The 16,251-nt window shown below is 39.5% G+C and overlaps 1 protein-coding gene and 1 long non-coding RNA gene across 3 annotated transcripts in view; one reads left to right on the top strand and one right to left on the bottom strand.

Moving 5' to 3' along the window:
• The window catches only part of LOC103657683, a 51,667-nt gene extending 46,774 nt beyond the window's left edge, over window positions 1–4,893 (bottom strand). Inside the window, exons 1-2 of the long non-coding RNA XR_566921.2 lie at window positions 4,271–4,893; window positions 2,706–2,834 (exon numbers count right to left, since the gene is read on the bottom strand). This is a non-coding gene — a long non-coding RNA (uncharacterized LOC103657683). The remainder of the gene's footprint in view (window positions 1–2,705; window positions 2,835–4,270) is intronic.
• A 730-nt stretch (window positions 4,894–5,623) lies between these two features.
• DENND1B (DENN domain containing 1B) overlaps window positions 5,624–16,251 on the top strand; it is a 243,457-nt gene continuing 232,829 nt past the window's right edge. For both annotated transcript variants that reach the window (XM_040636412.1, XM_040636411.1), the window contains exons 1-2: window positions 5,624–5,785; window positions 7,905–7,969. In XM_040636412.1, coding sequence (XP_040492346.1) covers window positions 5,769–5,785; window positions 7,905–7,969 — 82 coding nt within the window. In that variant the 5' untranslated portion in view covers window positions 5,624–5,768. The remainder of the gene's footprint in view (window positions 5,786–7,904; window positions 7,970–16,251) is intronic.

Genomic DNA, 16,251 nt, shown 5'->3' with positions numbered 1-16,251 from the left:
TTGTACAAATGGATGAGGGTTAGGAGACCAGGAGTTACCTTTATGGTTATCCCAGTACATTGGGAAGGACAGGTGTCTCACTAAAGGCACTGAACTTAGATTTCCCCCACACCATTAGTATATACAAATATATTATTCAGGGACGATTTGGGTATGGCTTAAGCAAGTTGGATATTATTAGTTAGATAAAAAGTTCTTACTAGTATATATTATATGACAGTATATTAAAAACTAGGCAATCACAATGTCTTGTCAAAACTTCTATTGAAATTAATTAAAAATTTACTATTAAATACTTTAAAAATTACTAAATGCATTCAAGAGTAGTCAAGGAAATAAGGAATACTTGGTGGTAGTGTGTGTGGGGGGTGCAGGTTGGGAATAAGTAAAAGTAGCCCCCAGAGCCACTGTTCATCTTGAAGGTATTTGTTAAGCTAGATGAGCTTGAGCACCTGTTATTACAGCCTCATGGGACTTGAGGACCTTCCTAATGTGGGGGGTTCAAAAAGATGCCCTCATAACCTGGCATTCCAAAGGGATTCGAGTGAAACTGATTGTCTTAAACACTGGAGCAGAATTGGAGGTGGAAGGAGAAGAATCTTTAAGGATTCATAACTATAAGCCAGATCTCACATGGGTGGTTTGAAAAATTTCAAGTTGAGAATGTAGTATGAAAGGGCCCTGACTGGGTAGTGACACCCTCCCCCACCCCCGACATCTACCAACAGTAAATGAATATTCTTTCAAGAGAACTCCTCTTTTCAGATCTCACTACATTTCCACATATAAAACTCCAAGGATCAGGCAAGATAAAAAGAAATCACCAAACAGGAAAAAAAAAAAAAAAAAAAGAGAGAGACTGTAAGTAAGCACCAGCAGAAGAAAATCAGATAGTAGAATCAGACTCACAGATGCTTCAGATATTGGATTTATCAGAAATAGAACTGAAAATCTGTATGTTAAATATATATTAAGGAATTAAGGAAATCTGTATGTTAAACACATATTAAGGAATTAAGGAGAGGCTTAACATATGAATGAAGAGAAAGTAGATTTAAAATAACCAACAGAACTTTAGAAATGAAAATCATATACATTAAAAACTAAATGGATAGCTTTAACAGAAGATGTAACAGCCACAGAAAGAATTAATGAACAGAAAGATATCTGCAAAATTATCCAGAATTCAGCCTAGGAAGATTAAAAAAAAAAAAAAAAAGGAAGAAACTATGAAAGAAATGTTAACAAATTTTGAGGGTAAATGAGAATGTATATACAGTAAGAGTCCCAGAAGGAAGGGGAGAGAGAATGGAGTTCAGAATTTTCCAGGACTGATGAAAGTCAGTTTTAAAAGTGTTTTAAAGGTCCATGTGCTGCCTGGGAGAAGGTTGACGGATTGATAAATTTGGAATTTAATCAGTTAAAATTTACCTGTTAAAATGTCTAGGATAACCACTAAATGAACAGGAGTAGAATATATAACTTCCAAACTAGAGTCTAGGAGGAGAAGTGGCAGCATAAAAACAGTCAATAATTCCAAAGAAGGCAATGGTGAATGCAAACAACAACAACACAGATCAGAAGAAAACAAATGCCGTGCACAACATTAGATGACAGAAATAAATTTAAATATATCAGCAATCATAAAACATGCAATGATCTAAATGTTTGATCTAAGAGTCAAAGATTATTAGACTAGACTAAAAGTCAAAATTAATACTCGCTAGATAAATCTGAAATGTAATGACTTAGAAAATTTTCATGTAATAGAGTGAAAAGAGTTATACCAATGCTAGGCAAATACTAATCAGAAGAGAGCCATTTAAATGCTAAGGCAAAAGCATTATTAGAGTTAAAGAAAGTCACAACATAATGATAAATTTGCCAGGCAAATAAAACAATTATAAACTGCTTTGCAGATGATAACACAGGCCTCAACGACTTAAAACAAAAACTGATGGAACTATAAGGTGAGATAAACAAATCTGCCATCATATTAGGAAATTTTAAGTCATCTCTCCTACGAATGAATTGTGAAGCTGATGCAAATTCAGTAATAGAAGATACCAATAACATAACCATAGTAATAGGAAATATCAATAACACAATCATAATACTTGATCAAGGCCTTTTGTTTGCTTGTTGTTTTGTTTTTCTTAGGAGCTGCAGCTTTCTAATTTAAAGTAAAACAAGTAAGTTTGGGGAGAATGAAGTTTCCCATTGTGGTCACTGAAGTTCTGAATTACTTTTGGTTAAGTTGATCCATTTAGTTTAGAAATGCACTGAAGAGAGACAACAGTTTTTAAACATAAAACCGTGAGGGTCTCAGTAATTGAGGGGGGACCCACTACTCTCAAAGCATTTTGATGAGTGGGATTCCATATTTTAGAGGTTTTTCTAGAGCAAAGAGAAAAATTCCTAAACAGCACAGTTTCAACAGGAACATCCTAGTTCCAGAAGGAATCAAAGCAAAGGCCATCACAGTTCTACCAGGAACAGTCTGGTTCTGAAAAGGAATTGGACTGAAGGTAGCACACTTCTAATGGGCACAGTTCCACTAGAAACAATCTGGTTCTGAAAAGGAGTCAGACCAAAGAACAAACAAGTACTCTCAGAAAGGATAGGCCTTAAAAATAGAACCTGAATAAAACCTGGAGAGCCCAAACACAAAGAGAGCGGAGCTCTAAATCCAGGAAGAAACTTACCCTCGATCTCCAGGGCTCGCAAGAAAGCAACGGGCCCAACTGACTCTGTGGCATCTGTTTGCTCACCAACCTCAGAGTTGCTGAGGGTCTTCTCTGGATCCCACTTCTGATCACCAAAGTAATGTTAACCTTAAAAATAAAACTGTCAGTTATTTTTCCAGCAAAAATGGGTTTATTTGGGAATTGCAGAGAATTGCAATTTGGGGCAAGCAAGCTATGGCAAAACCATAGGCAAGTTCTGCTCAAGGACATATTTTTAGAACACCTTGCCCAAGACCTGCTGAACATACACTCTTTCTGAAAACATACAAAGAATTTAAAATGAGCTTAAAACATTGAAAAAGACTACTAGTTTATAGTTCTTTGGCATATAGTTCTACGTTCTTTGGTAACAATGTAGACCATGTTCTTTGACTATGTGGTCCTGAAAAATGTTAGTATCAGTTGTCAAACAGGAAATATTACTGCTGAAATATGATCTTGTGAAGATATAGTATCAGCTTGAAGGCTTGCGCTTTGCACACTTCTCTATCAGTCATATCGGAAGTTCCATATGAAGTGAGCATTGCTAAAATAATACTACTGGCTTCATGAAACATATCACCAAAATAAGTGTACAAAAAGATTCCTTTTTTAGTAATTTTTAACAAATAATGCAAATTGTGTCCAACTGTGTTCCTACTCCTTTTACCTCAATAATATCAGAATAGATAAATGGAACTCCTCATCATGGTCAGCCTAAGAGCTGGCTTAAAATGATTTGCTTTGTGTGTGCATATGCAGTGTTTTCCCTTCATGTACTTAAGAAAAATTAAAAAAAATAACATTTTATATTATGCAGGGGTAGGACTGTCACTTAAATCCCAACAAATAGATAGGGAAAACAATTGTATTAATATTTCCTTACCACGATCAAATACTCCTGATATAGGCATCCCGGGTACGTTTCCTTTTCTTGGGAAAAGTATTAATTATAATGAAAGGAGAAGTTTGAGAAATTTAGTAACACTTGGAACAGAAGTGGTTTTCAGTCTACAGAATTTTTGTCAAGGCTTTGGACTATGGTAAGTTCTTAGGTAGAAAAAAGCTTTATTTGGGAAATAAATTATGTGGTATAGATTGCCTAATTGTGAAACTGAAATCCACAGAATAATTTCTTAAAAGATCACACAATGTGCAATACTTTTAAACTTGAATATCACATTGTTCATGTGATATACAAGTAATAATTCCCATTTTACAAATCTAGGAACCGAGAAACTGAAGTGTCTCACCCCAAACCAAGCTATGACAGCACATCATGCTTAAATCTAATATTTTTGTTTCCCTCTTATGTCCTGACCTTATTTTTGACTATCAGGTCTGTGTCTATGAAATATATTTCATTTTGTTGATCAAGTAATCCCTACCTTTGGCAAGAACATTTAAGATCTGCGTAACTGAATTTAATGTTAGGTTTTTGTTTCTGAATTCTTTATTTAATTCCCAAGACTCCTTGTATGACTTTTATGTCTCATTACTCATACTCTACTCATACCACATTTGGTTTCCTCTCATCATCTTACCTTTTGCATGAATAAAGTCTGAAGCAACCCCTATATGGATGAAAAACACTGGGGCCATGTGTCTGGGGTGGTAACGTTCGTCAGAAAAGCCTTCTCCAGAAGATCTCTGTGTAAAGTCCCATCCTGGACAATCTTTTTAAATATGCATTATGAGACTTTTTCTACATCTCTTCTCAGTAGATCCTAGATACAAGGCAGCAGAATACGGAGAGGCAGTACGTGGTAGAAGTAGATATCAGCATCAAGTAGACCCCTTCTGAAATCCAGCTTTCCCATCACCTACTGGATTACCTTGGCCTGTTTCTTCATCTATAAAAATGCTGATGCAAGTATCCATCCCATTGCGTTATGGCAAGTACTGTGACAACGCATATAACCTGCTTAACAGGTACTTTAGTGCCCTGTAAATTTTAGCTTTGTATACTGGCCCCTCTCACCCTCAGTTGTGCCCTCCACGAGCCTCCTAGACTGCAGTTCTGTGAGGCCTGCCGCTTGGAGAATGTGTCCAAAGTCAGTCTTTGGTAGCTGCGGTGCTGTGGTATAAGAACGTCTGGCTTCCATATGTGCAGGCAAGCGGAGCGCTACCATTTTGCTACTTGACAAGGCTATTTAGCAGGTGCACATGTCTGAACATTCCTGAATCAGGAGGGGGGCAGCTCTGGATTTCAGAGAGCAGTAACCAGGCCACAGCTGGAGTGAGGCAGGAGCCAGGAGCATCAACTTGAGCTCCGAAAGCGCAGTCTGCAGCGAAATGAAACGCCCCCAAACGACGCAGGTTCTAGCAAACAATACCTATTAATTAGCGATCCAATTCCGTGTGCATATGGTGTGGAAAATACTGCAAATCGAGGTACTATTTCAATTACTTTGCTTTTTGGGTGGGTTGTAGCCCTGGAGCCTGGACTGGACCCAGAAAGGAAGTCGGCTGGTCCAGGGCTGAGGACACAGGGGGCACCTTGCGTTCCTGGCTCAGTTACAAAGCGGTACGTGGGCCATCCGGGCAGACACTTGCGCTCCCCTCGACCCTCTGGCCACTCTGGGAGCGGGGACCCCGCCCAGGCTCCTCCTCAGGCTCCCGCCCGCGGGCCGCACGGCCCAGGTGAGGCCGCCAGGAGCGCCCCTGCGCGCCCCTTCCCCCTCCCGGCGACTTCCTGGTTTGCAGAAGGTGCAGGAGTCGCTGCGGGCGGCCCCGGTCGCAGGAACTGAGAGGCCCCAGCCTCGGAGGCGGCGGGGGAGGCGGCCGGCGAAGACGGGGGCGGCGGTCGCGCCACCGCTGTTGCTGCTGCTGTCACAAAAAGGCTCTGGGGGGTGGGGTGGGAGGCGGGGAAGCGCCGGGGGCGCCGCCGACATGGGCCCGCCGCCGCCGCCGCTGTGAGTAGCCTCCTTCCCCGCGGGGCGGCCAGCGTGGGCGGGGGCGGCGCGACCCTCCCAGTGCCGGGCAGTGGGCTTCCAGGCCGGCGCGGGGGCGGGACGGACAGCCCCACACCGACATGTAACCATGGACTGCAGGACCAAGTGAGTGGGGGTCGCGGGCGGGCGGGAGGGGGGGCGTCCCGCGGCGGCCGGCCCCCCAGACGGCGACTTTGGCCCGGCCCCCCGTGCGCGGCCGGCAGGCGGGACAGCGCTAGGCCGCAAAGCCTGCCCGGCCCCGCGTCCCCGGCCCGGCGGGGTCGGCGCCGCTCCTCCGGGAGCTGCCGGCAGCGCTGCGTCGACGCCCGCATCTCTAGGTAGTGGAGGAGGCCCGGCGGTTCTTGCCACCACCCGCTGTGGGTTTCTTGTTCCTCCCGGAGTGTGGCAGACGTGACTGTCGGTTGTCTGTGTCTTGCTGGTGTCCGGGAGGGCGTCAGCGTTGAGGTTAAGCGGTTATTATTTTTTAAAGTATTTCCCTAACGTGAAGATAACCATTTCATTTTTAAGTGTAGTTATCAGTTTCCCAGATGTTTTCTTCCAATTTTTCTTATAAAATTAAATTGGCCTCTGATAGGTGTTTACATAGGCACTGGGTGTATGCATGGTGCCTGCAAAATGGTATCCAATTAGATCGTGTTTTTATGTGTCTGCATCAATGGATATTTTTCATTATAAGATTAATTATGTAAAAAGCAATTTGAGTAAGTGTGGTGATTTGTTTTGGGTCTTAGAGGTGTGAGTTTTGTGTGTGTGTGTGTGTGTGTGTGTGTGTGTGTTTTTCCTGAAACTTACTTTGCAAAGAATTTCTCCTTCCCTTAACACCCTTTTCACACCCCCCCCAGTTTAAAATAATGAATACTGTGTATATTTGTATTAGTGTGAAAGGCTTGTAAAATTTCACAATATAATTGTATCGTTTAATTTTTACACCTAAGAGATTCCAAAAATATCCAAAAATATTAGGAAAATGGGAAAATTATTTTCTTCAGTGTTTGACGTGGGGGGCAGGGTAAGTTATTTTAAAAGTATACTTTTTGACATTAATTGGATTGTGAGGGAGGAGGTCACCTAAATCCATATTATTTCCACTGAAACAAGTTAATAGTAGGAGGGCTGAGGAAATGTATATTTGCAAATTAATTTATATAGCTTGTCGCTTCCTGTGATTCTAGATTCTTGTAATAAATTTAGAAAAATGAATGTTTATTTAGAAGCCAAAACTGGCATTCTTTATTAAAGGAGGTACATATTTAAAACAGCCAATGTACAAAGACACTAAGGTCTCCTTCGCAGGAATAACAGATAGATTAACACTTTGGTCACGTGGACATTGTGGTATCAGATTTTGCTTGATCTTTTATCTTCTAGCAGAAAGAGATTAAAACAGAACTGTTAAAGTGTGTCTCAGTAGGTTTCAGTTTGCTTTTTTGAAATTAAACCAGTTAATTGGTTGAATGTGTGAGAAGTTAACAAAGAAGTGGAAAACTTCTGAATGAAGCAAAGCAAAAACTACTGTTCCTAGTGGGAAAATCTAGTATCAAGGTAGATGTCTATTTCTAATTTCTCTAAAGATAATTGACATAAAACAAGGTTTTTGTTGTTGTTGTTGCCTTGGAGTTTATGTACAGTTTGCTGCTCTAAACTGCTTTGCAGTAATTACATTTCAAGAGAAGCATATGCGAAGTGTCAAATTTAGGAGCATTAGAACTGTTTTATGGTGGTCTAGAATGTGTCACGTGGAACCAGGTATTCATCATTTACACTTATACTGCAAGTCCTTAAAAAAAAAAAAAAAAGCCTGAGAACCTGCTGGCCAGCTTTCTTGGCAAGAAAAGGTAGAAATACTTAGGAGCATACTGGCTTTCCAATTTTGATTCAATAGGATAAAGTCAATGCCTCACATTTATATAGCACTTAATACTTTATAAAATACTTCCACATACATTAGTTGATTTATAATCCTCACAACTATTCTTTGAAGTGAGCAAGGCACTTTATAGGTGAGAAAACAGGCTCAGAGGTTAGATGTTTGCCCCAGGTCTCAGAACTCCTAAGCCCCTTACATTACTGAACTGGGAAAAAACTGTTCTTTTCTACATTGTGCTCATATAGTTACATAGAATACATTGCAACAAGAAGATGATTAGTTTGTTGTGTTAAAATATAAACTCTGCAGAGGTGCTTATTTGTCACAGGAAATAAAACAAAATTCTTTTTCTTTTAGGGAAAATCCAGAAAGAACCTTTGACTTGGTATTGAAAGTGAAATGTCATGCCTCTGAAAATGAAGGTATGTGTGTTTTGTTCATTCTTAAAATAACAGTCTATCAAAACAAGTGTTCGTGTTGTAGACTGCTAGAACATGATACTATCAGGATAATAATAGTACTAAATGTATATTTAGCATCTAGTGTCTTGAGGTGCTGTTAATAAAGTAGATGGTGGATTTTTGCCATGAGGTCGTAGAAACCACGAGGATTATCCGTGCAGCTGAAATTTCAGGTGTACGTTAGGACCGTATAACTTAGAACTCAGCTTTATCATTTGTTGATAGAGTGATGGTTAGTTTTGGCGGTAGGGCACACCTTTGCATTTTCTTTCATTTGCTTTTGAAACCTTAGTTCCTTTTTTTAAACATTAGTGAAAATCTCTTGCCAGTACAATGGGAGCCACACCAATTCCCTTCTAATGTTTCCGGAATGCAGAATGCAGATTGAGGGGTGCCTGGGTGGTTCAGTCGTTAAGCGTCTGCCTTCCGCTCAGGGCGTGATCCTGGCGTTCTGGGATCGAGCCCCACATCATGTTCCTCCAGTGGGAACCTGCTTCTTCCTCTCCCACTCCCCCTGCTTGTGTTCCCTCTCTCGCTGGCTGTCTCTGTCTCTGTCGAATAAATAAATAAAATCTTAAAAAAAAAAAAAATCTTAAAAAAAAAAAGAATGCAGATCGAGTAGCCTCTTCTGTTGGATTTACTCCAGTAGCAAAGCACTTTCAGAGAGAGGTAAATAATGGTGTGACATCACTTGGAAGGGTTTCACCTGTCAGTTCTATATAATTTCCTGAAAAGATGAGGACACTTTTGTCAGTTTTTCCCCCACTTTTGTCGTATATAGTTTGTGTGCATCAGGGGGAGGTGTAGTGGAAAGGAATAAGGGCTGTCTCTTCTTGCTTATTTCCTTTTTGATGTGTCCTTGTGTGATATGTTTTCATGGATATTTCCAGTGTGTGATTTCACTTGCCGTGTACTTAGATGCTAGATAACATGGTGATTAAGCGTGGGATTTTATGGAGACTAGTTGTCCATTCTAAAGACTTGGTGGAAAGTCTGCTGACACTCTTAGCTCCAGAAACTGGCCAGCAATTATATGCTTTTAAGCAATTTGGAGCTGCACACCTTAAAATAGAGGAGCCCAACCCAGCTTGTGGTAAAATGGGCATGGCTAATTTTAGGTAGGAAGTCACGCATGTTCCTGACTCTACCAGCCCTGCCTGTTGTATTTCTGACCTGTTCCAACTATAGCCTGTGATCAGGTTTGTCCCCAGGCAGGGAGTGGTCCTAGGTTGTAGGGAGCTTTTTCCAATTAAGGTTATCTTTTGTTGTCCTATATGTATTAAAGTTGGCCTGTTTACATTCTTTCCAGGCCTAACCAAATTCTCTTTGAAGACTCAGATGGATACATTATTTTTTCAGCTCCAATTTAAATCTGTTCTTTAGTGTATTTATGGTATGAATAAATCTTCAGAATGCCTATACTATAACATTAGCTAAGGTGGGTGAATTAATGCTCACCTGATGTGTTTGTAAAACAGGCTAAATTCCTTTAGAAAACACGATTTCTCTGTAATTTAAAATGCATGCTAAAGCAATTTTGATTGCTTTAGCGATCGATCTACTTTATATAACACCCAGTCTGTACATGGATCAGATTGTGACCTTCCCATAAAAACTTCTGAAACTTTACGCCTTCCTTCCTTTGCCCTTTTTCATTTTTAGGAACTAGTTATTCCAGTTTTTATCTCCTACTTGTGCTCTTCTTTTATTACTTTCTTGCCCTTTTGCTGTTGTTATTGTTTAAATCACTACTCATTAGAAACATCTTCATGTGTATTTTTTTTTTTTTTTTTTAAGATTTTATTTATTTATGTGACAGAGAGACAGCCAGTGAGAGAGGGAACACAGCAGGCGAGTGAGAGAGGAAGAAGCAGGCTCCCAGCAGAGGAGCCCGATGTGGGACTCGATCCCGGAACGCCGGGATCACGCCCTGAGCCGAAGGCAGACGCCTTAACGACTGCGCTACCCAGGCGCCCCCTTCATGTGTATTTTAATAGTTTATCTGCACAGTGAAGTTGGGTATATAACAAATGGTTAAAAGAAACACTTCAGCCTCTCTATAGGTTACAATTAATCCATTCTACCCATGTAGTCCATTAATAATGACTTATGGGTAACAAATTCTCAAGATTTCTAATAAAGCTAAAGTCAACTGTATAAGAAGCATAAACAACTTTTCTTCTTTTAGTTGTGACTTAAATAGTATAAATACGACTAATACTTTAGGGTCTAACAAGTTACACCTTTTTGAGCTTTAAATTTTCTGTCAAATTGAGAGTTTGATGTTTCTAAATGTTTTTATTAATTTTCAAATTTATTGATAAATATTAAAGGGAAACAGTTCAGAAATTATTAAAGAGAGTTACTGGAATATTCCTATTTAACTGTCAATAAAACCTATTTATTTTAATCAGTCTGATATGAGTATCAGTTTGTTTAAAGTAGGATAGATTTTGTTTTTGCTAACATTTCAAATGAACATGGATAACATTCTTATATAGTAATAAACCCGGAAAACAAAATATGTAAACTAGGGTGTTTTGGGGCACAAATATAAAACCAATTTAAGTAATGATGAAACTTAATAGTTTATATAAGAGGAAGTCTAAAAGTAGGTCATCAAAGATCCAGGTTCTTTCTGCATCTCAGCTCTGCCACTCATAGTAATTGGTATCACTGGAGGAAGATTTAGATTCCTTGTGGTTATAGGAACTCGACTTTCTCTTTTATGACCTTGGGGGTGACAGACACTGGCTTTTCATGGCACTCTGTTTAGAGCTAGAAAATTTCTTTCCCCAGAATCTTCCAGAACTTTGGATCCCAGTGGCCTAAGTTGGCAAGGGCCTAAACATTCCTAAAATAATCATTGGTGAGGTAGTGGTAGAGGGGTGAATGGCAAGATTATTATGATTGATTATTATTAAACAACTGGCAAAGAATAGACATTGGGAAATCAATTTAAATGCTTTCTGCATTTCTCAAATATTGGTTTAGTTTTTATTTTTTTGGCTTTTATTTGAGAGAGAGAGAGCACGCATGAGCGGGGTGGGGGGGGTGTGGGGACAGAGGGAGAGGGCCCCCTAGATCATGACCTGAGCCCAAGGCAGACGGTTAACTGACTGAGCTACCCAGGTGCCCCTACTGGTTTATTTTTTGAAGACTATCTGTTTGATCCAATAGAAAATACCATGTTCAGGATAAATTTGGTTTATGCTAAGACTGATGATATTACATTAAGATATTTGGCATGTTTCTCTTGTTCACTTTCTAAGAGAGCTTCTAAATTCTTTCATTTATCCTGTGTAGTTTACTTCATAAATGTCTTTAGAGACAAATTATTATTTAATTAAGTTTCAATTGGTGTTTTGAAGTGGTATTAGTTGAAATCAAATGCTGATCTATTGCTATTTGGACTTGTTTCAAAGACAGTACATTGCTTTTTTGAAAACAGCACACTTTAGAACACTGGGAAATAGTTTCATATGGAGGGCCCCACCAATTAAAAATATGGCCATGAGGGTGGTTGGTTGTGTCTTCCTCTCGTGTTCCCTTGTGTCAGTAGAACTGGTTGTGATGGTGTCTGACAGACTGGTTGGCCCCTATTTTTACGGATGTCTCCCTGGTGGGACAACGTCCCTAGTAACTTCTGCTACAACTATCCAAGAGTGAAGTGCCAAAATTTAGATCTTAATACTCTTCCTGGTAGATTTCCAAGGGAATTGCTGTGGTCACTCTTTCTTTGCTGTCTTTCATGCTTCCCAGCAGTCAGAGAAGTTAGAGCCAGCAGTGCTGGCCTCTCCTCAATTCTGATGGCAGAAGTTACAGTTACCACACTGCCCCTGTGTTCCCCGATGTGGTTCAGGACTTCAGGGAACTGAAAAGTAACCCTTCCTCAATACAAGGCCGACGATGCCACCTCTTCGGGTTTTTCTTTCAGGCAGTGGCTTTGGTGCTGTAGCTTTCTCTTTTCTATTTTGTTGATCCCTTGCCTCTAGTGGTAGTAGTGCTAGTAATAGTAGCATTAGCAGCAGCAGCACGATGCTACTGCTTCCATAGCACCTTGTGCTGTGCTCAATTCTAGCTCTGGTATGTGGACTGTTTAAATCCCCCAAACATCCTACAAGATAGGAAATGTTTATCTTCATTTTGCACGTGAAGAAACTGAAGCACAGAGAAATGAAGAAGCTTGCCCAAAGTAGTCTAGCTCCAGAGTCTGTATTTTAATCTATTGTTTTTAAATAGATTTAATCTAACTTTAAAAGTCTGCTGTATTGCCTCTCATTGTGTAGTGGCCTCGAATCAGCTCGATATAGGCTGCGTTGTTACCTTGTGAGGAAATATTAGAGTTTAAACTATATGTGGTGCAGGTCTATGTATTTTTAATTTTTTAAATGTATTTTTACTTTTTTTCATTTTTTTAAATTTTATTACGTTATGTTAGTCACTATACAGGTACATGAATTTTTATTTTTATTTTTATTTTATTTTATTTTTTAAAGATTTTATTTATTTATTTGACAGAGATAGAGACAGCCAGCGAGAGAGGGAACACAAGCAGGGGGAGCGAGAGAGGAAGAAGCAGGCTCATAGCGGAGGAGCCTGATGTGGGGCTCGATCCCATAACGCCGGGATCACGCCCTGAGCCGAAGGCAGACGCTTAACCGCTATGCCACCCAGGTGCCCCAAGTACATGTATTTTTAAATAGGAATGCAGTGGGGCGCCTGGGTGGCTCAGTCGTTAAGTGTCTACCTTCAGCTCAGGTCATGATCCCGGCGTTCTGGGATCGAGCCCCGCATCCGGCTCCCTGCTCAGTGGGAAGCCTGCTTCTCCCTCTCCCGCTCCCCCTGCTTGTGTTCCCTTTCTCGCTGCCTCTCTCTCTGTCAGATAAATAAATAAAATCTTAAAAAAAAAAAAGGAATGCAGTGTCTTCTCTGAAATTAATGAATCAAGGGTAATTCCACATTAAAAAAATTACTGAACTTTTTCCCTGTGGTTATCGATGCTGGCTCAGTATATCCCCCGTCCCCACTCACTACTCATCTTTTTTAGGATTTATATCTCTGTGTTTAGTGAATCCATGATCTAACAGTCCTAGCTATTTATTTGTAGTTTTCAACACATCTTTATTAGGTCTTGTTTTCTTTATTCCTGTCTCTTTATGTAGAATAATTTCTCTTGGGAACAAATCCTCCTTTGCTACTGACTTTCCACTTTTATAAACTCATCCAACCCAGTATCAAGTTATCCACCTTTCTGATCTTCAGCTATGTTAATAGCTTAACTGCCTCTTACTCTTTTCTTTTTTTTTTTTTTTAAAGATTTTATTTATTTATGTGACAGAGAGACAGCCAGCGAGAGAGGGAACACAGCAGGCGAGTGAGAGAGGAAGAAGCAGGCTCCCAGCAGAGGAGCCCGATGTGGGACTCGATCCCGGAACACCGGGATCACGCCCTGAGCCGAAGGCAGACGCTTTAATGACTGCACTACCCAGGCGCCCCTCTTACTCTTTTCTTAAATCAGAACTCGAGGCCAAAGAATCCTAACTTAGTCAGTAACCTCCATGCCTGGCACAAGAAAGGGTATTTCTAGGCTTGCTTTTGCATTTGATAGTTTTTGTCTCTAAGGATACTTTTTACACAGAATCTACAGCATTTTGCTTCTGCCTGTATTTTAGCACTTACTGTTCTTGTAGATATGTCTGATATAGTAATATGTAGACATATAGCTAGGTCTAAATGTCTGTTTACCCTGCTTAAAATAAATTCTTTAAGAAATGGGCCATGACTTATTAATTCATATCCTTAGAGAAAAGCTTAGCATGGTATCTGGCATGTTTAGTGAATATTTACAGAATGAATAATAGAAATTGGACCTAGCATAGTGCCAACCACTGGTCAAATAAATGATCAGGTTAATTCACTGAGAGCTGCTTGTTGTAGAACTGATCTGAAGTGTGCGCTGATGTGACAGGAGCAGGGACAATAGAAATATATATGACCATATGTGTCTTGGGCCAGTGGGCTTGTTTAGGGATACTCTGTGCTTAAGCTCTTCCCATTCAGGACCCACCTTTCTGTCTTCTCACATCACAAGGTTTATTGGGACAGTTGCTATATATGTATGTTTTGCAGTCTACCTTAAAACCCATTTGTACCCATCCACACGTACCAAAAACCCAATAAAAAGGCTAACATTTAGAAAGTGGAATTGATGAATTATACATAGAATAAAATGATTTAGTAGACTTTACATATTGCCCAACACGGAAGAAAAATCTGAGTCAAATGCAGTTACCATGTTTTTGTTCTAGCTGTGTGTTCCTTACAGAGCTCTTTCTGAGTCCCTCTCAATCTAGATGCAAGTGGATAAATTGGAGCCGTCATGACTGAAGGTATTAGCTTTTTATTGTAGATTTTTGAAGCAAGCGAAACTTTTATTTTTCATACTTGCTAACCAGGAACAAAACTTAATGTGGTTTTTTAGAACCATACCTTTGAGATATGTCATTTTTGGTTTTATAAAAGAAGATAGTTAAGAATAGCTGTACTTTTATATTTGGCTTTGGAACATTATGTGCTCCCTGACATAGCTGCCTGCAAGTCTAAGAAGCCAATCAAATGTCAATGCCCAGTGTTTGTTGGTTAATACTTTGATAGGGATGCTGCAGAGTTTATATTTTACTAGCTTGATTAGGACTTGTCTCATTAGGGTACTTTTATTTGTTCACATGTTCTTTAGTTTTGCTGATTTAATCCAAGGTCACTTCTTGATTTTTAATGTTGATGATTCCCACGGTTACCTGGGGGGGTGGGTGGCACCTCTGCTGCTGCTCTCCTCACAGTGGTGTGCTGTTGGACTGGTGCTTGGGCTCCGCTGTGTGGCCACAGTGCCACAGGTTTGTTCAGGTTTTTTCCTTGGAACATTCTTGTTTCCTTGACCTTCAAGGTAGTATGTTCCTAATATTCTTTTGATAATATTCTCTCATTTGGTGGATTTTCTTATGCTCAAATAATATCCCTCTTCCTTTTCCTCCAGATTTTTATTTTTGGTTGGCAATGTACAAGACAATAATTTACTTTTTAAAATATACATTTTAAAGCATATATACAATATTAGCAATAGGCATTTTGGGGGTCCTTTAAGCAGGCAGCCATAGTTTTATTTAAAATAACAATGAAAACCAAAGGCGTTAAGTGTGAAGTATGTTCTCAATCAATTCCAGAAGAATCTTTTTTCCCTGGAAATACTTTTTAATATTTAACATTCAGAAATTTTTTCCAGTTTCAAACTCTTCAGCTTATGCTCAGGTAATATTATCCAAACTAGAAGAGATTTTTTTACTTGAAGATTTTTAAAAATATTTTTTTTTACTTGAACCAGAAAGCATTAGTGATAGCTTTGAGAAACTTCTGAAATACTGTGGTGTTCCTATATTGTTAAGTTGAATGGTTTTCCTGTTGTTGTATTTATTTTGGACATAGTTAGACTTTTAGTTTATATAAATTAAGTATAAGTTGATTTATTCCAGGTAGTGATTTAATTTTATTTGTAGGAAAGGGTCTCTTGTTTCACATTTCTATGGTGGTTCAGCCATTTTTGCTTTGTGGGAACTTGCCAAAAGTGCTCCTCAATTGATTTTTATAGGTGTTTAGGAAGTTGGTACTACTTGGGGTCTTTGGGCACATTGCAGAAGAGAACAGTGGAATAATAGAACTGGAAATTTCCTTAAAGAGCACCTAGTACAACCTAGTAGAGGGGACTTGACTTTGATGGATCTTAGAATTCCTGCAGCCCCTCTGCTGTGACCCTGCAGGTGCCATTGTCCTCATGCTGTCCTGTGAATGCATAAAGATGTTCACTTTGAGTGTCAAACAGGTCTTCTCCACGACAGGCACACTAGTTTTAAAGCTCCCCCTCTCTCACTCCTCTTCAAATAACAATTTCTTTAAGTAGGTGGTGTTACTTAATGCATTTATCTGACTAAAGTAATTCACAGTGAAGTGTGAACAACTGATAGACAGCCCTCAAGGGAGCATTTTAATTTTAAAGAAAGCCTTGTAAAGTTGAATTAATTAAAAAGATACAGTTTGCTATAGTGGAAAGATCTCTGAACTAAAGATCAGATGTACCTCTGTTAGTTTCTAGTTAGGTTTTTACCATTTCTTCCCCCATCTGAATTGACATTCCATTCGTAGTTTATGATTAATAGCTTTAATAAGTGTGTAAAGTGTATTTATGTATT

Source organism: Ursus maritimus, unplaced genomic scaffold, assembly GCF_017311325.1.
Source record: "Ursus maritimus isolate PB19 unplaced genomic scaffold, ASM1731132v1 scaffold_2, whole genome shotgun sequence".
In the NCBI taxonomy this organism is placed as follows: Eukaryota; Metazoa; Chordata; class Mammalia; order Carnivora; family Ursidae; genus Ursus; species Ursus maritimus.
This window is presented reverse-complemented; position numbering and strand designations above follow the sequence as displayed.